The sequence below is a fragment of the Leptosomus discolor genome, chromosome Z, assembly GCF_034619465.1.
Source record: "Leptosomus discolor isolate bLepDis1 chromosome Z, bLepDis1.hap2, whole genome shotgun sequence".
NCBI lineage: Eukaryota > Metazoa > Chordata > Aves > Leptosomiformes > Leptosomidae > Leptosomus > Leptosomus discolor.
In genome coordinates this window covers 21,137,486-21,162,296 of record NC_141419.1, presented here as the reverse complement: position 1 = coordinate 21,162,296, position 24,811 = coordinate 21,137,486, and the positions used below count along the sequence as shown (strand labels likewise).

At 39.1% G+C, this 24,811-nt stretch overlaps 1 protein-coding gene across 1 annotated transcript in view; it reads left to right on the top strand.

The window, feature by feature from the left end:
* Window positions 1-22,478, top strand: part of TEK (TEK receptor tyrosine kinase) — a 42,794-nt gene extending 20,316 nt beyond the window's left edge. The window contains exons 4-24 of the mRNA XM_086480045.1: window positions 709-819; window positions 4,444-4,596; window positions 6,726-6,857; window positions 8,036-8,176; window positions 8,898-9,026; window positions 10,068-10,222; window positions 10,486-10,627; window positions 11,001-11,162; window positions 11,975-12,109; window positions 12,896-13,189; window positions 14,501-14,800; window positions 15,290-15,447; window positions 16,659-16,869; window positions 17,814-17,924; window positions 18,269-18,459; window positions 18,863-18,976; window positions 19,810-19,880; window positions 20,456-20,496; window positions 21,631-21,727; window positions 22,193-22,292; window positions 22,404-22,478. Coding sequence (XP_086336171.1) covers window positions 709-819; window positions 4,444-4,596; window positions 6,726-6,857; window positions 8,036-8,176; window positions 8,898-9,026; window positions 10,068-10,222; window positions 10,486-10,627; window positions 11,001-11,162; window positions 11,975-12,109; window positions 12,896-13,189; window positions 14,501-14,800; window positions 15,290-15,447; window positions 16,659-16,869; window positions 17,814-17,924; window positions 18,269-18,459; window positions 18,863-18,976; window positions 19,810-19,880; window positions 20,456-20,496; window positions 21,631-21,727; window positions 22,193-22,292; window positions 22,404-22,478 — 3,023 coding nt within the window. The remainder of the gene's footprint in view (window positions 1-708; window positions 820-4,443; window positions 4,597-6,725; window positions 6,858-8,035; window positions 8,177-8,897; window positions 9,027-10,067; window positions 10,223-10,485; window positions 10,628-11,000; window positions 11,163-11,974; window positions 12,110-12,895; window positions 13,190-14,500; window positions 14,801-15,289; window positions 15,448-16,658; window positions 16,870-17,813; window positions 17,925-18,268; window positions 18,460-18,862; window positions 18,977-19,809; window positions 19,881-20,455; window positions 20,497-21,630; window positions 21,728-22,192; window positions 22,293-22,403) is intronic.
* The last annotated feature ends 2,333 nt before the right edge of the window (window positions 22,479-24,811 follow it).

The following is a 24,811-nucleotide window of genomic DNA, read 5'->3' as shown; positions in this document are numbered from 1 at the left end:
AATCTAGGAAGTTCCTCCCACAGAATTTTTATTTTAATTAAGTCACATTTTCATATGAGAATATTTTGGTAAAAGTACCACTGGGTGTGAATATTTTTTCTTTTGTGCCTAGTGCAAGCCAACACTCTCAGTAGTAGTGTTAGAGCACGTGAACCAACACAAGCACGGACCTACTCTGTCTTACCACATCTCCCCAGGCCCTTCATGACTGTGGTCTCCTGAACTATCTATCTATCTTGACTGTTCTGCATCATAAAGCTTAAACAGAAAAGGACTGAGTCACTTAGGGTATTTGTGTGCCAGTTCCCTAGGATACATTTTCCAGTACTTTATCCACTCGGCTTTAAAAGTGTCTCAAGGGATGAAGAAACTTGGGAAAGTGTTTCACAGCCAGTCAGAGCTCCTAGTTAGGAAGTGTTTCCAGTTACTCAGCCAAAATCCATTATTTATATATTTTTTTAATTTCATTACCCAAGTTCTAGTGGCAGTCTATTGTTTCAGAGTATAGGTGAGTCCTCTGCCTCTGCCAAAGACCATACAGATGAGGTTGCTGGTGACAAAGAGTCAGTGTGTGCTCTAAGGAAATTTGAATGTCAAAATCTGAGTCAGGGTCATGCTGTAACCCATGCTCAGCTTTCAGCCCAGAGAACAGATAGAGACAATAAGTGCTGCTATTTACCCCATACTTCTGTCCTGTTCTGTTTTCAGCCTCATTCCACCCGGTGGCTTTAACTGTTACAGCAAATAAGGGGGAGCATGTGAATATTTCCTTCATCAGAATGGCAGCAAAAGAGGAAGATGCAGTGATCTACAAAAATGGTAATTAACCTTTCTCTCTTGTCTTTTCTCTTCCTGCCATCATGGTCTTAGCCAAGTGCCAAGTGTTTTAAGGTCATTGCTGATGATGCCCATGATGTGCAACTGGAGCAGACATAATTTCTCAAGCATTTAATGTTCCCTAAAGGAGTCATTTGCCATACCCAATATACTGAGCTGTCCTGTTTCTCTTCCACTAGAATGTCAAATCCTTTGTTTATATCTTTGCTCTGTTTCTTATTTTCCTTTTTGATTTCCTTCTATTTTTCCCTCATATATTTGCCTGGCTGATTTTAGCATTTTAGCATCTTTTTTTTTGGGCCACTGTGAAGGCATCATTACTGCATATTTCTTCACATTTCTACTGATTTTCCAGTGCATATCTTTCCTTGTTCAAATGGCTTTTAGAGGTTGTTTGGCTTCCATGATGCTCTTCAGGCTAAAAAATTAAGCACTAGGAATCTGCTATTAAAAAGGAAAGACTGTCAACAAAATCTAATCATTATTTCATTCAACTACAAAAATTAGTCAGGTTGTAAAATTTATGACACTAACTTTTCTATCTAACATGGCCCTTGAATTGCACATAATTCAGTGTTCAGCTGTGTGCTGCTCGACACTTGGAAATAAGTGCAGTTTGCTATCTACCACCTATAGAAATGTAGCAAAATACTGTTCACTAAAACTCACAGCGCTTTCATACTTAATCAGAACATTAGACCCCAACAAATCGTAGCTGTGGAAAGCACACACAATGTACTGGTCCATCTTTGTCTACTGATGGTCTAGCTTATCAGGATACAGGGAGTAAATAAAGCAAGATGAGGTAAGGAAGCGCCAGCACACTGCAAAAGAATACATGCAGTGGGTCAGCCTCAACTGCAGTTGCTGAATACTTGGAGCACTTTTCTACAGGCTGGAAGAGAAAAATAACCAAAAGCTGTCTTTTAAAAAGACAATATGCAAAGCAGAGTTTCTTAAAGACCTGTTTCTTCGCTCTTCAGAGTTTCAGTTATAGCAATAAGCAGTGGAGAAAATTTGTCATCACTTGTCCTTTCAGGGTCCCCAGGGAAATTTTTTGATCTCCTGTCAGCATTTTCTCATACAAGAACCAGCTGATATGTCAAAGCAGGAGTGCTGACATCATGGTGCTGCCTTAGCTGGGATTCCAACTGAAAGTCTGGCAAAAAGCCTCAAATTGACGATGACTTTGGACAGTAGGCTAAGTTCCCCACTGAGATTGCAGCTGAAGTAGCATCCTTGAGGATTCATGATACAGCAGATGGCAAAGAAGAGAAAATACTTGTCCTGCTATATTTAACCATTGCAATCTTTTGCTTCAGTTATTTAACGTACCAGTCCACCCTTGCAGACCCTCACGAAGGCTGTCTAGAGAATGAAACTGTTCTGCTAAACAAGATTGCTCTAAGAACATTAGCATTACACATGCCATTGTGGAAAACACGTTGTGGAAAGCCACAAAAACTCAACCTTGCTAACAGACTGAAAGCATCAGGCTTTCTTAATAGTTGCAGCTTGTAACTCAAAAGATATGTAAAAAAAAGCCCCACAGTTTCAGAACAAATCCCTTTCATTCTTTGCTCTATTTGGCCCTGTTTTCTTGAAGAACTGTTACATGTTGTCATGGGCTAAACTGACCCAATCTTTTTGCTGTTTTGATTATGATCCTCAGCAAATATTTACATTTCTAGGCTGCCTGAAAGTTGACTATAGTCAAGTTGATAGTATGGTAGTATGTATGATCACAGACAGTAAAGGTCCTGCCTGACACTGTTTACCTTCTAAATTATTGCAGCAAAGTGAAAATAGTCGTTTCATTATCATTGTAACTGTAAGGGGATGTAGAAGGTAAGGGCATTTGATTTGTGGGAGTATCATCTGGCTAATGGTCATGTAACATAAAAGACTAAGACAAGAAACAAGAGAAATCATAAATAAAAACAGACACACAAGCCCTAAGGAGTAGCAGACAACAGAGAAAACATCAAAGGACAGAGCTCTCCAGCTTTAGAGGAACGCTGAGGGAACAACTGATTAGCTTCAGCTTTGCAGGTGTAAGAAATGGTAACCAGAATTATTGTGGATCTCAGGGGGAAAGACCAAACTTATTATGGCATGACTGATGGGGACTGTGAGCATGTGTGAAATAATGGGATATTTAGAGAAAGAGCCAAACAGGAGAAAGGGAGGGCTCAAAGTGAATGGGAAAAGAACAAGCATGGGAAAATGGTGTAGGAGGCAGGTAAAAGGTGCCACTGGTCTGGCCAAGCACTGAACTACAGTTGGTTTGATCTTATTAAACACTATTCTTTATTATTCTTCAACATAAGTGTTCTCTCTATCTGGTATGCATATGTATAATCTGCTAGTGACCTTCAGATCAGACTAGAAGGCACAAGAGTATTGACACCTAGTAACTGGAAACACATGCCAGTGTCAAAGGGGCTTGTATGCCTGGGTCCAGCAACTGGAGAGACGAAGTGTCTAAGCCCAGTTACCTCAGAGACCCATTTGCATGTGCGTATGCATGTGTGTGTGTACATGTATGACATTAGTGAACTTCAAGCCATGCTAACCAGTGAGTAGAATAAGAGGTCTGAGAGCCAGCTATTAGACAGACTGTAGGTCCAGGCCAGCTAAGACCTAGTTTTGGGTATGCGAGTGAATGAGATCTGCCAGCAAGCCTGAGTAGCTGGCAAGTGAGAACAGGATCAGGCTGTCTGGGTTGTTCCTGTGTATTTGAGCCCCATGTGTGCACGCAGTACCTGTAAACGCACAGTTCTGCTGTGTGGGTTTGTTTGTGGCTGGTTTTGTCAGTACGGCGTGTTTGAGCATGTGCATTTATGTTTTGGTGATAGCTGGCTGGGCCTGGCATTAGCCAGCTGCATCAGCCTTGCTTTAACAGACTGGAGTGGAAGGAGGAAGGGCTCCAGGCATCCTGAGGTCCAATGGATGCAGCTTCTCTTTGACAGCAACCAATGTCCAAACATTTTTCTTGGTGATCTAGAGGGATAGGAGAACATCAAATGCTATTGCCTTACTTGGCAAACATGTATGTCCACCTACAACAAACCTAGAATAACAGATAGGCTCTGTTGCCAAAAAAAAAAATAGAAGAGACAGAAACATGTTAAGTCTGGGAAGAAAAGATAAAGCTGTGCTGTGTTCTTCCTGCTTTGTTCTGCTAAGTAAATCTTTGTGCTACTCAGATTAAAGAGGACCTGGCTGGTGTTTGATATTTGGCTTTTTCCAGTCACACTAAACTCCTTACAGATTGTCACCCCTCACTTCAGGAAAGGCCAAGAAACAAAATGAACACTTTTAACCACCGAACTCTTAGCGACATTCCTGTAAAGCAATGCTGAACATAAAGTTCTTTGTCTCATTCATTTACTAAATCCAAGATCTAGCTTCCTTTTTATTTGCACCTCACTATTTATCAAAAACTAGTATAGATAAAGAGCTGTCAGCAAATTCATTACTAATAAATAGATTCTGTAGCTTAGCTCATCCCAGCTGTCCTTCCTCAGTAACTAATGCAAACTCACTTCTGTCTGTAGAGGGTGAATGACTCCTGTCTATTGTATCTGTGTGCTCCTTCCCCAGGTTCCTTCATCCACTCTGTGCCCAGGCATGAAGTGCCGGGGGAGCTGGAAGTCTCCTATCCTCAAGTTCAACCACAGGACGCAGGAGTTTACTCTGCCAGATATATAGGAGGAAACCTCTTTACTTCTGCTTACACAAGGCTTATTGTAAGACGTAAGTTCCATTAATGTGTACTGATGATTAATTGTTTAAATTCATAATGCATCTGAAATGAAACTTATACTATGCCCAAATAAGGGACAAAATCTTTCTTGGCATACATAAGCTGCCAGCAGATTATGTCAGAAGACATTTTTTCCCAAGGAACTTTAGTACAAGCTGATACTGATTTAAGCAGCTGAGAGAGAAAAAAAAAAAATCAGACTTAAGTCCAATTCATCTTAGCTATTGCCAGGACAGCTAGCTCTCTTCTCCGCATCTCTGCTTTTCAAAGAAGAAGTAAGTATGAACTAAAAGGTGGCAGTGAGTATCCCATGAATAAGAGATGTGGGTCTGAGCACAAAATAGAAATTTTCAAATGTCTCTGTTCTCCATAGTGGGCTATATCCAAACACCGTTTATCTTTAGCATACATTATTGCAATTTCACAAACTACCCCAGCCTTAGTTAGCTCTAAAAGTTCACCTTCCAGTGGGTGACAGGCCCAGTTTATAATTCAGGTGGATATTTCCCATTAAGTATTCTACCTGTCTTGTAGCTCATGCTGCTGTGTCCATTTTCATCAGATATAAAGAAAATTATATTCTATTGCATAGAAATATAAAACTGATATGTAAAAATAAATAGCTGTTCAAATATTTTACATTATGGAGAAAAAGTTTCTGATGGTAAAACGTATTTTACTTGCTAACAACTACAGGATACTTGCAGGAGTCACAAATGATTCAATATAATGTCCCAAATTTGGATTTTGAAGCTACTGCCACCCTACTGAATAAAATGGTCCAACATCTCTTCTCTATTCCAGAGCCAAGCTGCACAGCAGAAGACTTATCCATAAATTCTGCCTGCTGCCTTGAAATAGGCTTTTGTCTTGCTCATCTTGCCTATCGGCAAAACTCCTGGTGCATAGTCTCAGACAGCTGTAGGGAACACACTAATGATAAAGAAAATGGATGATTACATAGCACTGCTCAAACACATATTCTGTCCTTCTTTGAATTAGCATTATAGACACAGACTGATGATTTTTAGCAAGGCTTTTTTTTTTAAGTATCCACATGTAAGAATTCCATTTTGGAAGAAGGAGGAGATAGAGTTACAAGTGCCATGTTGATTCATTAAATGCTTGCTGAAATCTGAAAAAACTGATCCAAGTCCAGCTTAATCAGTTTTAGTGAGACTGCTTCAGGACTTCCCAGTTTGTCCTCAGCCCTAGCTTTATCCTAGAGGAAGGCATGAAGGTCGGTGTCTGTGACGTGAGAAACATTGTTACAAACCAAATACTCAAAATTATTGACTCTGCTCAGCTCCCACTGATTTCAAAAGCAGCTCAAAGAATTTTGCATCTTGTAGGGATAATTAAGCATGTACATGATGAAGTCATGCAAGCAAACTTGTCTAGAGCTTGAACTTTGCTTCTGTGAAGTTCAGTATCAAAACTCTCACTACCAGGATTAATGGTAGTAGTATCCTTTTAAATTATGAAGTGAGAAAGAAAATCATGACAGGCATTAAAACAACTGAGTGCTCTTAGACCATTTCTTCCAGAAACAGGTCACCAGTTGATTGATCTTTGTTATAAAGACACAGTGAACACAGTAAAGATACAACAGATGTGAACCTGATCTAATGAACTTCCAAGAAAAATACTGTTACAGAAAAAAAAATCTTGACTTGCCAAATGCTGGTACAATGCCAGTAATGCCAAGTTTGGTCCTGGTGGCTTCCTACCAGTACAGCCAGCTCCAGGTAAAGCCTGGACCTTTTGTCCCTGCTACAAGTCTAGAAATCTTAAATACATCATCTTTGTCAATTTCCAAACTTACTCTTACAAACTAAAAAAATATATCTCTAGTTTCAAAAAATACTTTTTCAGTTTCTTCCTTGAAGATGTTAGGTGGTATTACTGCATATTATGCAGCAGTTCCGATTGAGAAACAGAGGCATTTACACAATGAAAGAAATTATTCCTTTAGGTCAGTTGGCTGGGGTTTTAGGGGGTCCATATGGATCATATTTTTGTGTATTTTACTGATTGTCTTAATTAAAAAGAATTTTACTACTCGATTGGTTACTGAATAACCAGACAACAAATATGTCATTATATTTTTCCATAAAAGGATGTGAAGCTCAGAAATGGGGCCCTTCCTGTAGCTCTCACTGCCCTTCCTGCATGAACAATGGCATTTGTCATGAAGATACTGGGGAATGCATCTGTCCTCCAGGTTTTATGGGAAAAACATGTGAGAAAGGTAAGCAAATATTATTTTCACATATTGCTTATTAATTTGTTCTCAGTAGCAGAAATTGGCAGGTTAGTGAGGGAAGCATCAAATGCAGTAGCCGTGTTTTACTCTTTATAGCTACAGCATTTGCAGCTGGTGCTGGAGACAGGACAGTGTTGAGTGAGACAAACCCTTAATTAGTAAGGCTGTACTTGTAGTTGTGATTTAACTTCTCCCTCTCTTCCCCTAGTAGAGATTATATAGCTAGGGAAAATGAATGTTTCCAACTGTTCTTGATCAATATGCACTGGGACAGTGTGCTAGATAATCTCATCTAGGCTACTTTTCTCACGAGAGGCTGGACCAGATGATCTTTCAAGGTCCCTTCCAATCCGGGCTGTTCTGTGATGAAGTTCCTGAAATCAATATGCTTAGAGCTACTGACTGACTGTTAAATGCGTGGTAGAACCGGAGATCTTAAGGATACACTGGCACTGGGAAATGTAGCCCTGTGTTAGATATTCCCTGGCTACTCTGAACAAGCTGCTAATGTGCTCACAGGGCAATTTGTCTTTGTAGGTGTATATCAACAGTATATGTCTGTTTGTGCATATCTGTGTCTGTGACAACTAGTTTGGATTCTGGAAGAATTACAGCAGGCATCACATCGCTCTGCTCTCACCAAGAAACTTTTTGGTTCAATGCTAAATATATATCCTAAAATTTTGACTGAACTCCAGTGATGCAAATACTAGAGCTAAGCTATCGGGATAGCTGACATCTGAAGCACTCTAAATAGCACTGATCTTACTGGAAAAGCGAAACCTTGAGCTTGGCAGTTTCAGATGCACTGACCTCTGAGAAGAATATTTAGTTTCATGGAACCGCTGATCCATTTTATACTAAAAAGGCTTATAAAGAGGGCTTATTGCTGAAGTTCTGTCCCCACATATTCTAAGCAATGGATTCTTTGCTGATGGATCCTCACATGGGAGAAAGTTATGTTTGCTTCTGCTGGGAACCATTAATGCAGCTGTAGCTTAAGTTGTTACGGATGTTCATATATCTGGTATTTGAATAGTAAAAATGCTATTTTTTAATTTTAATTCATGTTTTCTGTTGTCTAAAGCTGTATCATTAGAAGCATTAGCTCTTTTGTGGACTTAATGCTGTTGGGCTATTCTTTCCCTCTCTCTTTTTAATAGCTTGTGGAGCCAATACATTTGGCAAAACATGTGAAGAGAGCTGTAAAGAAAACTACGGCTGCAGAAACTATATGTTCTGTTTACCAGATCCATATGGCTGTTCTTGTGCCACAGGTTGGATGGGACTGGAATGTGATAAAGGTACAATAAAAAATACGAGGAATGGCGGAGTCCTTAGTGTGCTGCATATAGGAAATACAGAAAGGAACTAAAAGAGGAGAGCGAAAGACAGGATTTTTTACATTCTGTAAAAGAGGGATAATAATATTTACCCACCTCAGAGGACCATGTCAGATTCTCAGAAGAAGGACATAGTGAATTTGAAAACCATTCAAATGATTCTGCAAAATGAATTGATGTTCTACTGAGAAGTTAAAATTCCTCTAATAGCTGCAGTCCTGCTGTATTTCTACAAGTCAAACTCAGCAATTCCGTGCCAAACATATAGGTGTTGCTGAGCGATATTGAGCATAATCAGCTTTGTTCATTTCAATTCGACTGCAATCTCTTTGGGACACGAAGCACATCTTCCTTTGTGAAAATGTGCCACCTTGTTTAATGCTGACATTACTCTGATGAAGCCTTTGGACACTACCACAGTGTAAGTGAAAAAACACTGGAGATTGAATAAGCTTCTACAGAGGCATCTAGTCTACAAATGACAGGCAGGTGTGCTCTACATTTTTGACATTAGTGTGTTCTCAGGATGCTCTGTGCATGATTTAGTGCTAATATGTATAGTTTCAAACTCAAGCCGACAGAGGGAACTAAACCTTACTGGAGAATTGATGCATGAAATTGAAAACTAATGGAAGACATTTTCTAGTACCTTTACACTAATTGGAAACATATGTACTTGCAGAATGCAAACCTGGTTTTTATGGGTCCGATTGCAAACTGAAATGTAATTGTCACAATCGAGGGATATGCGACAGATTTAAGGGCTGCATCTGCTCTTTTGGATGGCATGGTCTGCAATGTGAAAAAGAAGGTAAAGCAAGGTAACACGGTAGTAAACGGCTTTTCCCAGTGTAACTGAAACAGATCTTCACATTGGTACAACATTACTACTCCAGTCTGGTATCCTTGTTCTGTCAATTACATTCCAGGGGCCCAGGCACTTCTGTACATCTTTATTGCAACACAGTGTTTTTAAGCCTCTGCCTCCTATGCTGCATGCAGCAGGCTGGTATGCTACCATTTCATCTGATCTTGCTTTCATTAGAGGTAGATTTTCAAACCTTACTCCATAGGATTTGACACTGACCTTAATATCAATTACTGACAGAAGCTGCACATCCTACCTGCATGATCAGTTTTTGGATAGGCTCATGGTATTTTACCATTACCTACCTCTTATTAATCTGCATACACTCCTTACCATGTGACTCACGATCTGAAATTGATGGCTGAGACACCAAGACCCCCCAGAGTTTAAAAGAGCTCTGTCTCTCTGAGACGGAGTTAAGCTTGCAAAGCTGAACATATCTCATTCAGAATCTCTTTGGATTCATGCAAGGTTTGCACACAGTATTTTATAAGGTGCACTCAGCACCTATTATTTCTGTTTGATAAATAAAGTGACAAATCTACTGTTAACTTGCAAAGATTTCAAGAGCAAAATCAAAGACAGAAATAAGACTGTGATCCAACCACCCAAACTGCACTGTTGTGATCTGACTGCTTTTATAAACAGATAAAATCAGGAGCAAATAGATACTGTACAATCAGCACAAAATATGTGCATGAGTTTGCCATAGCTAGACTGTCTGTGATTAGAATGTCAGCAAGAAAGACAGGAGAGGGGAAGGGAAAAGAAAGAAGAGTGGACACAGGCCTTGTTCCTCTCACATGATATTTACACTGATGCAACAGTACTGACTTTGGTAAGCATGATTGTTGCATATGCCCTCACGAGTGAAGCGAGAACCGGACACCTATGCTGCCTATGCTCATTGTACACCTAAACCTGGTTTTCTGCTGCCTTTCTAAAGTTCTGTTTGAAGGCTGACATTAAAATACTTTTCTGTAGGTTCAGCAGATCTTTCACCTCAGATAGAAAACTTACTAGATCCTGTAGAACTCAATTCTGGCGTCGAGTTCAAGCCCTTTTGTATAGCAACTGGGATGCCTCTTCCTAAATCCGAAGAATTCAAACTTTTGAAGCAAGACGGAACTGTCCTAAGGGTAGGCTCCTCATTAACTGCTTCCTATTATCTCTGATTTTTATATTGACTTTATCTGTAGCTAATGCACACTATAATTTTCAAGCATAATGTGAAATTTTGATATTCTGAGATACTTCATGAGCTCCTGAGCACATATGAGACTATGGAATTGACCATTGTAGACCCTTTCTATTGATGAGTTCTTAAACTGTGAGAAAATGTCATTGTAATGTTCCTAAATGCTCACATCTTTCGGGCCCTGTATGTCTATTGTCATTTCAGCCTGCCCTAATTGTTACCAGTAATCGCTCTGAAGCCATGTTTACAATTAATCGAATCCAACCCCGTGATACAGGAACCTGGGTCTGCAGTGTGCAGACAGTAGCAGGAATGACAGAGAAACCATTTCAAGTTACAGTCAAAGGTAAAAGCATGAATCTCTTCAAATGTCTTTGCCTCTCTACTTCTAAGGGCAGCTTTATACTCTAACAGAAGCAGAGCTTTCTGTTCTCTGCACTGCAAGATGTCTAAATAAATATCTACAGTCAGAACTGACCCTTTATAAGCAACATACTAATTATGTGTACTGAAAAAATAATATGTGATGGTAAGGATTAGAAGAAAACACAAAGTTTTTGTTGAAATACCTGAACTGTCAGCTTTAGAGTGTAAACCCCTGTCTACCTTGTAGGAGTTTCGAAGAACATCTCCCATTTTCCTGTAGATCTAGGCAGATACCAGAGTTTTACTGATATAGGGAATTAAAAGTCTGATTTAATTCTTGCATTCTTGCTCAGTTCCTCCTGTGCCACAGTATGCCCCAAGGCTCACAGACAGTGGACATAATTTTCTCATAATTGATATCAATGCTGAGTTACATCTTGGAGATGGGCCTGTTGTGTCAACAAAACTCCTGTACAAGCCAGCAAAACGTCATCAGTCCTGGATGTCTGTGGAAGGTAAGAGGATGTTCTTCAATTTCCTTAAACACAAACTTCAGCTGCATGCTGAAACGTAATGCGGTGTCTGCTCTTGCCGAGACTCAAAAGACTCTACAATCCATGAAAGTTAAATCTTATATGACTGGATGTGTGACTCTCTGTATATCACTATGTATAATGTTAATATGGATGTGGTACACCAAGAGCAGTCAAAAGTGTATATTCAGTTTTCAGTAACAGAAGGGTTCCTCCTTCTTCCTTAAGATAAACAGTACTCAGTGTTGGCACCAGCTGTTGAAAACTCCCACATAAATAGTAGGAGACATCCTGGAGCATCTACAATCTTCCTTCATGTTTGTTGTGCCCTCTGGTGAGACAAATATCTTACCTAAATATTTATTAGGAATGGTATGGGCAAAACGAAGCCTGCTTGTGAGTTTGATGACCTCTTTCAGCCTTATTTTAACATTTTATGAAGGCCTAAAATATTGTAGGAAACATTACAGGAACTTTAACAAGTAACAAACAGCTGTTGTTACTAATTCGAGAGAACCCAAGATCTGCATACGCAATGCACCCTGTCTAAGCAACCAGTTTTGTTCTGCCCTGAAGGAAGGGCAGATGGAAACATCGTTTGGGCTGGGTTGGAGTTCAAATTAAAAATAAGTATTTTACACTTCTAAATAGTTTATCTTAGTGAATCAGGAACAAAATAAGAGCCTGAGCACCTTACCTTCTATGGTTAGTGGTTCACAAATATTTTCCAACCCTTTTCTTCCTTAACATTTTTCAGCATGGGCTATGGCTTTACTTTCTCCTTTTGTTGTCAGTAAAAGGCACAACCAAAAGACTGGACAATCTGGAACCAAAAACAGAATATCAGTTCTGTGTTCAGCTGAGTCGTCAAGGGGAAGGTGGGGAAGGGCATCCTGGACCACAGGCTAGTTTCACAACAGCTGCACTTGGTAAGTCATTGTCTTGGCTTTTCACAAAAGGGCTGTTTCAGCTATTTTTCTCTGTGGTCTGTTCCCTGATGATCTCTGCCTGAGCACTTTCATTTGAGCGAAGAAGGCTGGACCTGAAAACTATGTAGAGTCTTTCAAAATAATCTCAGGCAAGGAAAAGAAAAGAAGGGAAAAAAAAAAAAAAAAAAAGAAAGAACAAAACAACAGAGTTGAAGAAAACTGGGAAAAGAGCTATTATTCTCCCTGATTTAGAGACGGGGGACCTGGGAAAGAAAAATTTACATATTTTGACTGGCCATACAGTGAAGTTGGAGATAAAAATCACTTCTTTTGCATGCCAGTCCTTCCTTCTAATACCAGATCAGTCCTTCCTCTTAGTATTAGATCAGTTTACTTTAAAAATAAAGATCTCTGAACAAGTAGAAAAGCTTTTAGTCCACTGAGGATAACAGGCCACACTGAATACAGACAAACAAAACAGACGAGGATTGCACTGGGAACTAACAAGAGAGCAAAAGAGCTGGTTTCTCATGTCTAAAAAGTGCGTCTGCAAGACGAGCTCAGTGAAGAGACCTTTTTGATGGCACAACAGCTGTTGATAAGATACTTTGGGACTATTAACACCTCTTAGATGTAATTTCTGCCAAATTTGGTGGGGTGGCAGCTAGAGTTACCCTTTTTGTCACCCCAAGCTAGGGCAAGTGGTTGGGAATAATTGGTACCCCTATTTTAGCTTGCATACCAGACATAAAATGTTGTTCCATGTCTCACTGTGGCTTTTCCAAGGTCTTCCTCCACCAGAAGGTCTCACTCTCTTTCCAAAAAGTATGACATCACTGAATTTGTCATGGCATCCTTTAACACTGAGGACAGAGGATGACATTCGTGTTGAAGTGGAAAGGAAGAGCGTGAATGACAACGGTGACGAGAGCAGTGTTATTACTCAAGTGCCAGGAAATATGTCCACCCTGATCATTAAAGATCTTGAGCCTAGACAGCAATACATGTGCAGGGTACGGGTGAACACCAGGTCCCAAGGAGAATGGAGCAACTATCTGTATGCATGGACTTTCAGTGACAGTAAGTAGCTGATTCACATCCTTCTGCTTAATTCTTCCTTTTTCCCCCAGTGATCAGACTGATTGTCACTTAATGACTATGTTAAATGTAATCCTTTGTTCTGGTAACATTCAGTTCTGATGATCACTTGTGGGTAATACTACTATAATTTGAAGACAGGTGAGTGTCCAAAGAAATTCTTAGGGTGGTAATTATCAGGAAATAATATTAAGTTTTTAAAAAAATGTGAAAAAAATTAAAAGCTTGTGAATCCACATTTTCATTTTGGTGTGATTCATGCTTCTGACACATGTAGCACTTTTTTCCTCCTCATAATGATGAACGTGCAGAGTTCACTATTCCAAGCTCCTTTGGTACTCCAAAAAAACCACTCAGACCCTGCAGTTCAGCTATGTCAGTACAGAAATATTCAGCAGTTTAAGAAGGAAGAGAAGATATGATGCAAGGTAAAACCCCTGTGAGCAAAGAGTAGTTAAGTGTGCTACTGGAGACTGATGGCCGCCCGTGAAATCCCTGAGTGTGAGTAGTGTTCTTTCATAATGTCACAACAAATGCCCTGTCTGAAGTACCATCTGAACAGACGTCCATCTGAATGGCTGACAGGTGCCACTACCCATACCACACACTGGAAAGGTGGGATTCTTCCTCCTTACAGATCATGTGAGGAGGACCTCACTGAGATCCTACATGTATTAACAGAAGTATCAATGGCTGGCATGGGGTACTCCAGTTTCCTGAGCTCTGAAACCAAGCTGCACTAAGAAAAACATAAGTGTACTGTTTTTCAGGAGAAGGTACTTAGCTTAGTAGTCATGGGTGTGTCCACAAGTCTAGCACTCTCCCCTGCTGGTGGTTTTCTGATGAAAGTTGTGGAAATGTTGGTATCTATTTCCCCTTTTTCTAACAGCCTGTATCCTGACAGGGAGTTGCTCCCTGAAGCAGTGAAAGTATAGGACCTGGGAATCACATAGGAATGATGATTCAGTATAGAAGGAATTATCCCATTCTTCATTAATCTGAAAGCAATCATGTTGTCCTTGCATACACCTCAGAGAATTCGTACCTTCATCCAAGGACAGGAGTCCGCTGAATGCACTCCAGCCTCTGCTGGAGGTATGGAGTACTGCAATATGGGTGACAGCACATCAAGTTCATAAAATTATTGCATTCATTTACCACAGCTTGTCGACAAAATTATGCCTCTGTTTAGCACATCAAAAGCAACCGAGGAGAGTGTTTGGCTCACTGTGGGAAGGAGAAAGAGGTGGATGTTTACTCCAACGCTTTGCTTGTGTTTGTGTTTATTCTCAGGAATCCCTCCTGCACCTTACAACATCAGGTTTTCTAACACCACAGATACATCCTCAGTCATCTCTTGGACAACTGCTGAGGGTCATTCCATCTCCTCCATCATCATCAGCTACAAAATTTATGGCAAGGCTGAGTACAACCACATTGATATTATCATAAAGAACACCAGCATTACTCAATACCATCTCAAGGGCCTTGAGCCAAACACTGTGTACCAGGTTCAGATTAATGCTCAGAACAACATTGGCTTAAGCAACCCAAACACATCGTTTGAACTGAAGACTCTTCCAGAAACTAAAGGTTGGTTGTTCCAGCATGCTGGCCTTGTATAATCAAGGGCTGGTGGTAGAGACCAGTTAGCTAAGGCAAAATTATAATATTAGTTTTTAATATTAGTTTTCTTTCGCTCTTAATTTTGACACAAAACACAGCATCACCAAAATTTGATTCTCAGTTCACTGCATGGCACTGGTGAAGTGAAAACATGCAGCATTTTTGTGTATCCACTAGAAAGTGCGCAACAGCTCATAAGTTAAAGGAGCCGCATATAATAGGACTACTAGATCAGCGAACGTGAGCTCAGCTCTGCTCTGCCTGAATTCAGTGAGACCTTCAGGTTCCCATAAATCTGAAAATTAGAGCACTCAATGTTTGTGACATTTTTGGAAAACATGTACCTTTATGTCTTTATACAGTTTACAAGACAGGAGTATTTACCTATACATTATTTATGGCTTTTTCAGAATTAGCTGGAAATAATTATGAAATCTTAATGTGCTTCCTCAACAGGTCCATATGAATCAAAAGGAGGCAAAATGCTGCTTATTGCTATCCTTGGCTCTGCAGGGATGACCTGTGTAACAATTCTCCTGGCCTTTCTCATCATGCTGCAGTTAAAACGAGCCAACTTTCAGCGCCGAATGGCTCAGGCTTTCCAAAATGTGGTGGTGGGTTTCCATCTTTCCTGTGTCAGTGTGGCTATTAATTTTGGACCCATCTTTTCCTTTTTTTTTCCCAATTCCTTTTCCTTGGCCTTCCCAAAATCTGCCTTCTCTTCGTGTGTGCAATTAGTACTGTTGTTGTAAAGCTTCTCTGCTAGTGTCCCCGGAGCTCAAGCAATCACTGTCATAGGCTATGAGGTGGAAAACCTGACTTGAAAAAAGTTATCCTTCTCCCTTTTCTGCCTTGTCATACCTGTGTATGACAAGTATGAGCCAGACAGAATGGTGAGGCCTGCTCTGCATCTACGAAGTTGTGCCTGATTTTGAAAACTACTATATTTTTTAATGTTGCTTTTGAGCATCAGAAACTGCTCCATCATGGCTTTACAACTTGGGGACAGCACACCAGCGATCAGTCAATGGCAACATCATAACTCTGGCTGTGAGGAAATTGCTGGAGATTCTAACATCATGTATAGATTACTCTCTCTATATACACACGTACATATTTGTATCATGCGGTGATGTTTTCTCACTTCAGAGGGGAAGCTGTGAAGCAGAATGACGCTGGGCTAAAGAGCTCCTCCTTGTGGATCTGCACAAGCTGTTTCATAAACAGCAGGGTAGGGGGATCACGCAAAAAGATGATCAGTCCACAGGCCATAGAGAATAGCTCCTGCTCCTTGTCCTGAAACCTTTCCCACGGAAGTATTTCATGGAAATGTGCAACTGAAGTAGAGATGCCTCCTCAAGTATGGAGGAAGATAATTTCCTCTCTCTTATGTTTCCTTGTTTCTTTTCCTCAGTCTTCCTGCTGAGTCTGATCAGCACAGGATTTAGTCAAGATATGAGATAAATCTCAAACCTGAGAATTAAAACTGGTTTTGAGATCAGTTTTATCAAATTATTTTTGCCCACGTCCTTCATCTCCAAGATGATTATAAAACTGTTCAAGAGGCCTAGGCCTACAAAGGTACTTATGCATAAAATAGGAGCCTGATTAACTTTGTGGATCTGGGCAGAAGTGCTTGATGCAGTTAGTGTCTAAAGTGTGTGTAACTGTCTACTGTAATCACTCTTGCATGAGCAAGAGACAGATCAGGCTCTGGGGGTGTGTGTGTGTGTACATGAGTGTGCACACATGTATTCGGGGAGCATAATCAGAGCATTGCTCAGTAGAAATCACAGTTAATGTCATTTGCTTAACTCTGTTACAGAGGGAAGAGCCAGCTGTACAGTTTAACTCAGGTACTCTCACCCTGAGCAGGAAAGCAAAAAACAGCCCAGATCCCACTATTTATCCAGTTCTTGAGTGGAATGACATAAAATTTCAAGATGTGATTGGGGAAGGTAACTTTGGGCAAGTCCTGAAAGCACGCATTAAGAAAGATGGCTTACGCATGGACGCTGCGATTAAAAGGATGAAAGGTAGTAAAGATTGGAGACTCAGAGACTAAAGACTTTTCTTGGTTGTTTGTTCCAAGTGTTTCTCTGTCATAAGAAATGCTTAGTAGCCCTCTCCTAAAGCTAAACTAAATATTCAAAGTTCTAGTGAAATTGTATCAGCTGTCACTAAACCAAGATTTGTGCCCTGGCAAAGACTGTATTTCTGTATGGTCAAGTTGGTTTATATTTCTCTTCAATTGTTAATATCACTATCTATTATGTATTTTTCAATTCATAGTTCAGTATGAACTTCAAGTGTGAGTTCATCTGCAAAGTGGGAGCGTTAAAAGGTGCATTTAACAGAGAGAGGAGCACAGAGCTAACCTCAGGGCTCTTGCTTTACCTTAGCCATTCAGAGACAACTGTTACCTGTGCATCTATGTATACATACTGTGAGGATCATTAATTTTCTTTGCATCCATTGGGCATGACTGCCACATTCCAGAGAGAACTACAGGACACAGAACACCGCAAGAATGTACATATTTTCTTGCAATTCATTAGATCATTATCCAGGCAAATTGAGAGACGCTCTTCAGTATGATAGTCATTTAAAAAAGAGCCAAGGTCTGTGTTCAGGCGGAAATAATCAACAGCACACATACAGAAAGATTTTTAGGCAGCTAGTTTTTATATGATCTGTTACAACATTTTACATTCTCAAATAATAAGGGAAATGACGTGGTATATTAAGATGCTTTCTTTCTCTGCAGATGGCAGCTAAAGACATTAGGTTCTCTCTTTTTTTCCTTTGTTTGAAAACCCCTACTTTTTCAGTAAATACTAATGTGTCTTAGACATTTTCTCCTTCTATTGTGGTTGAAGCAGTAGTGCCCCAGGCAGCCCAGTGTCTTCATGATTAACAACAATATGGTCATAGATTCAGTTCAAAGGAAGATACAAATGCATGCTCATTTGATTTTCAGACTATGCCTCAAAAGATGATCACAGAGACTTTGCTGGAGAACTTGAAGTACTTTGTAAACTCGGTCATCATCCCAACATCATAAATCTTTTGGGAGCATGTGAACATCGGGGTAAGATACTCTTGAATACATGCACTTCAAAAATCAGTTTGAAAAAAACCCACAGTACAGCCCATACAGTCCATAGAAGCACTAGCTCATAAGCAGATCTTTCTGCAACGTTTGTTAAAGCAAATAAACTTGGGTTTAAATTTACAAGCGCACATTAATCCTTCAGAAATGACGTTCATCAATAGCTTTAAATTCTCCTCTGCACCTAGGAACTATGCTGTTTGATATTTCCCCTCCAGTCTATTTTATATTGGGTTTTTTCACCCAAAGCAGTGTAAGTGTCCAAATACCATTACTGACCATCTTTTACTTTGTGGTATGCTCACTATCTGATGTTTCATTAGGATATCTTTATCTTGCTATTGAATATGCCCCCCATGGAAATTTACTGGACTTCCTTCGGAAAAGCAGAGTGCTAGAGACAGACCCAGCATTTGCTATTGCCAACAGTACTGCGTCTACACTTTCCTCTCAGCAACTTCTGCATTTTGCAGCAGACGTTGCTAGAGGAATGGACTACTTGAGCCAGAAACAGGTCAGTCTTCAACTCACTACCCACTGAAAGCACCGCAATTCATTTTTTCAGGGACTATGCCTTTTAATGAAATCAAAATAAGGTTTTAATTTTAGCTTCTATAGCACCCACTGGATGAGTTTTAGGTTTTTTGTGTTCACTTAGCACTATGAAATACTATGTCATGGGGAATCACTGAAGAGGCATTAAAACTTACAAACAACATGGTAATTAACTGCTTTCATCGTCAGATAAAGTTAAAAATGTTCTTGGCAGTGACATACCAACACATTTGTTTTGGGTTTTGTTCTTATTCTGACTGTTTGCATTTTTCAATACAGCACTAATCCAATACATGCAAACCTCATGGAAAGCTTTTTTTTTTTTCCTTTTTTTTTTTTTTTTAAATTCTGTTTAATTTTAGTTTATTCATCGAGATTTGGCAGCAAGAAACATCTTGGTTGGAGAAAATTATGTTGCAAAAATAGCTGACTTTGGCTTATCAAGAGGTCAAGAAGTTTATGTTAAGAAGACCATGGTAAAAATCAAAACAAAATTTATAGTCTGTTTTCTTAATTTTTTGTTTTCTTGTTTCTTACTTTGTGTTTTCATTTGAACAAAAATGCAAACTTACGGGTATGTTATATATCAACATGTATAAATATGTTTAATATACATACATTACTTGTAAACCAATTCTATACCATGTTTATAATATAATATACAAAGTCATTGAAAATTATTTATATGAATATGGGCAGCAGTAAAATAACCAATTTTGCAGCCAGTTATGAGATTTAGTAAAAATGTAATACAAAAACCCATATAATACATGTTTGACATACTGAAGGAAATACGTGCATGTGGATGGATCTGTACAGCTATGAAAATACTATTTTCATATCAGGACTTTTCCAGCTGAGGCAAGCTAGTCTAATTCTATTGAATGAGGCCAAAATTAGCAAGATGGTAACCAGAGAGGTATGTCAGGATCTGTGAGCTGAAAAAACAACTGTCCAGAGCTAATGCTTTGGCAGATGTGAAAGAGGAAGATGGGTAACAAGCATCATGTAGTCATAGACCTAGAATAACATCGGGTGGTCAAGGAAACAGGATTGGTTAGAGACATCATAAGTCATCACTCAAGAATTATTTCCACTTCCTCTTGATGCTGGTTGGATACATTTTCTATTGGCTTTAGTGTGAACTGTCCTTTCAGGAAGTAAAAGAAAAAAGTTTATTTATTTCATAAAGCTTACTTGCATAAAGTCAGTTTTCATTAAGGTGACACACAGAACAATTGTTGGGGCATAAATTGCAGTATCGCTATTCCAACCATAACCAAACAAACTTTCATGAAATAATTTCCAGGGACGGCTTCCAGTGCGATGGATGGCAATTGAATCTTTGAATTACAGTGTTTACACCACAAACAGTGATGTGTAAGTACGTTTTAAAGTGGTCTTTTTTTTAATAAAGAAATATTTTTCAATATCAAGGAAAGTTTGGCAGCCAGGATGAGACATCCACTCTTAACTCAGAAAACTCAGTAGCCGTGTCAGCGTGAGTGAGCAATGGAAGGAAAAATAAAACCCACAACCAAAAAGTTACTTTTATTTCATCATCATTGTCTGAACAAGTTCCATGTTCACAAAGTAATTGGATTTGGGCCACTACTTTAGCTATATTTCTACTTTGAAATCCTTGGGAGACCCAGAGGAACTCAATATTTTAATCAGGAAATTAGAAGTGATATTTGGCAAAACAATTCCATAACAGTACTATTTGCTGAGAGCTCACAGTTTAGTAAAGGACTGTGATTGATGGACTCACAGTGAACTAATTTTGCTAAAGGTCTGCTCCTGCTTTCTCATTCTTGAACTCTATCATTATACAAAACTTAATGAAAAAAAAAATAAATATCACATTTCTCTGTCATCTGAATACTATCAAAACTATCTAAAATATGAAATCTTGTTGCATTCTTGTTGCACTTCATAATATTCCTCTGTTGCAGATGGTCATACGGTGTCCTATTATGGGAAATTGTTAGCTTAGGTAAGTATCTGAATTTTTTCTGAATTTGCACAAATAAACCAATCTGAGCCAAGCCAGCTCCATTCAGTCAGTCTGTTAAAAATTTATTATTTTGCAACTTATTTCAACATTTTCATTCTACTAAATTTAATTTAGCTTCAGTACTCTTGGAAATGCAATTGTCACATATTCAATTCAGGTACCATTCTAAATGAGAAAAACATAATTACTATGTTTTCATTGCACTATAAAACCTAGGGAATATCTAAATATAAAATCCAGCTTATCACACGATATATAGCCCTAATCCAATATGCTTTGAGTTTGATGGGCAGCTTTTCCTCAGCCTTCCTGAGTTAAAAATCAAGACTTATCTTTTAATGACTTGCAGGGGCAGGGGGGCAGCAAGTATCTCTTACTCCAAGTATTCTCAAAGGCAATTTTTGAGCACTAATCTTCAAATAAAATTTAGAGTTAATTTCTGCACACTCCTCTATTCATCATGTATGTGATACAGGCTCAAACCTTTCAAACTGACTGTGTTACATAGCCTTCGTGAATTGCCTTGGCATGTGGCCCCATGGTCTGCTGGCCAAGAGAGGCATACTGACTGAGGTGAACATTGCGTACTGGACTAAACATGAACTCTTGCTTTCTAATTCGCTCCCAGCTTTCCTTACTAAATAGGTTTGCACTAGATATGAATGGGAACTAACACACCGCAGTGTGGAAAATCAAGAGTCTAAGCAACCAAACAATTGCAAAAAGGGGCAAAACCAGATTGACAGCAATAGCCCCATAATACCTAATGATTACCTATTATTGCTGATGAAGGAATGACTTGCCTATTAACATCAAGGGTATTGCAGAACCAGTTGAAATACAATCAGACGTAGGCCCTCAGAGTTGTAGAGAAATTTAGGCCAGCCCACAGATGGTAAAAGTTTATATCCACTTTTATTTTTCTCTTGAATACTGTGCATTAAGCAGTATGGAAACATTAGCAACAAAAATGTAGCTGAAAAACATTTTCTAACATTGGACTAATTTACCTGCTACTAAGTGAGTAATTATTTTTTTATTTCTGCTGTGAAATTAAACTGCCTTTTATTAAAACCTGCTTGTGTTCATGACAATGGCTAAACTCTGCTTTAGGTGGAACACCATATTGTGGAATGACATGTGCAGAACTCTATGAAAAACTGCCTCAAGGGTACAGACTGGAAAAGCCTCTCAACTGTGATGATGAAGTGTAAGTAACTGCCTCAGCAAAAAAACTGAAACAATACAACCTCTTCTACAGGAAATACATGATGTCTACAAGAAACTAATAAACCAAACATTTTTTCAAGAAAACATAAAACACTTTTTTAAAAAAAATTAAAAGGGTGCATGCTTGCAAATAATTACTTAAGTGCTTTTGCACCCAGCATGCACTGTTATTTGCCATGAACCCTTTCTCAGGCTCTCTGCTCCTGCCAGATATCCAGTTCTTTACACAATATACCTGGGATTTTGCTCAAAGAGAGCTTTTTATTATTCCAGAGAAAAAGAAAATTCTTTTCAGGCAGCAACAAGCTGTGGAAAAGTAATTCCAGCTATGTATAAATCCCCTTTCCTTTGAGAAATTGAATGTGCACAATCTTCCAATAAACATGCACTTGTAGCTTTAACCTATGTATCTAAACTGTCAAATGTTGGTGTTTGATTTTTAAAGGTATGACCTAATGAGACAGTGCTGGAGAGAGAAACCATATGAAAGACCATCATTTGCTCAGATACTGGTGTCACTGAACAGGATGTTAGAAGAAAGGAAGGTAAGTATGAATCCGTAGAAAAGAATTAGGCTATGAATAATTTCAGTATAGTTTAGGATTCTTGAGGTAATGCACCTTGCATCACGCTCTTTCTGTTTATTTCCTTCCCAGACCTATGTGAATACAACCCTATACGAGAAGTTTACTTACGCAGGCATTGATTGCTCCGCTGAAGAAGCTGCTTAAGACAGAAGAAATCTTCATTCATCAATGATGTATTGAAGGAAACCAAGACTCAATCTGTTGGAGCCCAAAATGTGATGTGCTGTGTAGAACTGTGTATAGCTCTAACTGTATATAATACAGTAATACTGTTTTACTACAGATATGTATGTGTATATCACACAGTAACCTCTGCCTCCACAGGCTGTAGAAGTGTATATACTGTTCAGAGCAGGAATAGACTGAAGTAACGATATATGCTGTTTCATATGCAGGGTTTTCTTTCTTCCTAGTCATGTAGATATAGTGTATACATACATATTGTAATGCATTTGGTATTGCTGTCTTAGATATTCTTGATACTTTCCAAGAGCTACTGATAGCAAAGTGGGTATCTTATAGCAGTATTTCATAGACATTTCATTGTGATTCAAACAAAAATGCTAAGCTCAATGTGACAATGGGTGTTGCAAGCAGATGTCAATCCAGTATGCTCATCAAGGATAATTAAGACTCCTACTTGAATGTAGGAGTTAGTAGAAATATCTGTTCAAAAATTCTATTGACACTTGGAAGACAAGGCATGCTATTGCTCTTTCATTGTCCAGTTTAACAGCCAGTGTTTGCCTATATGCAAAACATGCATACATTTTGAAGTGGGTAATGCTACCAGAGGCAGCCATACAGCAATTATCATGAAGCATAGGATTGAGGAACATACTACATATTGTAAAACACATTTTTACAATTAGCCTGGATATACATGAGGCTTTTCAATTTGTATTTAATTTAATAATTTCACTGCATAATTATAAATTACTACCTATTATATACAAGCAGGGCTTACTCACTTGCTTACTTTTGCTTATTTTATCCCTTATGCAGTCTGTAGCATGGTATGGCCTTCTAAAAACACTGTACTGAAATGCTTCAAAACAATGATATTTGGTCTGCCAGAAAGATCTTCTAGTCCTTAGGTTAGACAAGCAGAGGCAGGATTGGCCTAAGCTGCTGGTATCAAGTCAACTGGGTGGGATCCTGTGGGCTTACCCTATTCAGACTTCAAACAGCAGCTAACCTTTGCACACACATTCCCCTCATCGCCCCATGGCTCACCAGCTCATAACTGACCATCAGACCACAGTGACTTCCTAGCTGGGTGGATCAGCTCACCCCTGAGAGTTGGAAGAAGATGCTAGAAAGAGAAAAAGGTTTCCCCTTCTCATACTTAGTTTGTGGGTGGGTATTCGGTTGGTTACAAGTCAGGGATATCACAGCAGAGTATAGAGTATTACACTACTGGCATACACCAGGCTGACTCCAATAGAAGAAGCACTAAGAGCCTTATTAAAATGGAATAAGCCAGCAAGCAGGGGTGCTGAGATCACTTGCGTGGCCTTGAGACAGGCAGAACTTGGACTACAAGTACAGGTGCTATAATCTGAATTTACAAAAGAATGCGCAGATTCACTGGACCAAAGGACAACTCCAAAATGGAAAAGAGAAACAAATTCCACTATATTTTTCAAAAGTAGCCAAGCACTTTTGAAGCATGAGCATTGCATTTTGCAGTCTAACCAGGTTCCTACAGGTCAGTGAGGTGAACAGGAATGGACCTCCACAGGTGTTTTCCAGGCTGCCAGGCAAAGCTAGCTAATAACTTCTGCTGGAATTGCTCCACTTTCTGTACAGAATTTTTCACGGGTCCAAAACAGATCATTGTTTTGCACATCTCTAACAAGCAGACACAACTATTCTGCTATTGATGTGAATCTCTTCTTCTGTGGGAAACTTTTACTTGGATCAATCTGCCACATAATGAAAGAATCACAGAGTCATTCATCAAAAGGTCTTTATACTGTCTGCATTTTAACTGCTCAGGTCTCACTGTAGATTTCGCTGAAGGGCATTTAAGTATCCTTATATATGTTCTTCACATCTTCACTTAACATTGTTGTATGCATTAACTTCCTAAGCTGTTGTAATGGATTTTTTTTTTTTTATTGCCATTTTAAAAAATACACAAAACAAAACAGCAACGTCAATACACAGCTTAAGATGTCTCTATCCAGTCTATACACCAGAGAACTACAGCAATTAAAAACATCCACTAGTTCTGTCAGAGTCTCAGATAGCCAAATTGCTTCTATGCTTGCAAGGTGCACTGGGTATCCCAGGTTCAATAGCTAAATTTTACTGTCTGTTATCCAGCGCTGGAAAGCCCAGTTCATAGCAGTAGGTGGCATATAAATGTTTTCAGTTTAACCATTAGCAGGTTTTACCTTCTACCTTCCAGAGCATCAGATCCCATGTCCCTTTCTTTCCAAGTGTCTTCTATTTGTTTCTTTGCTGTTGAA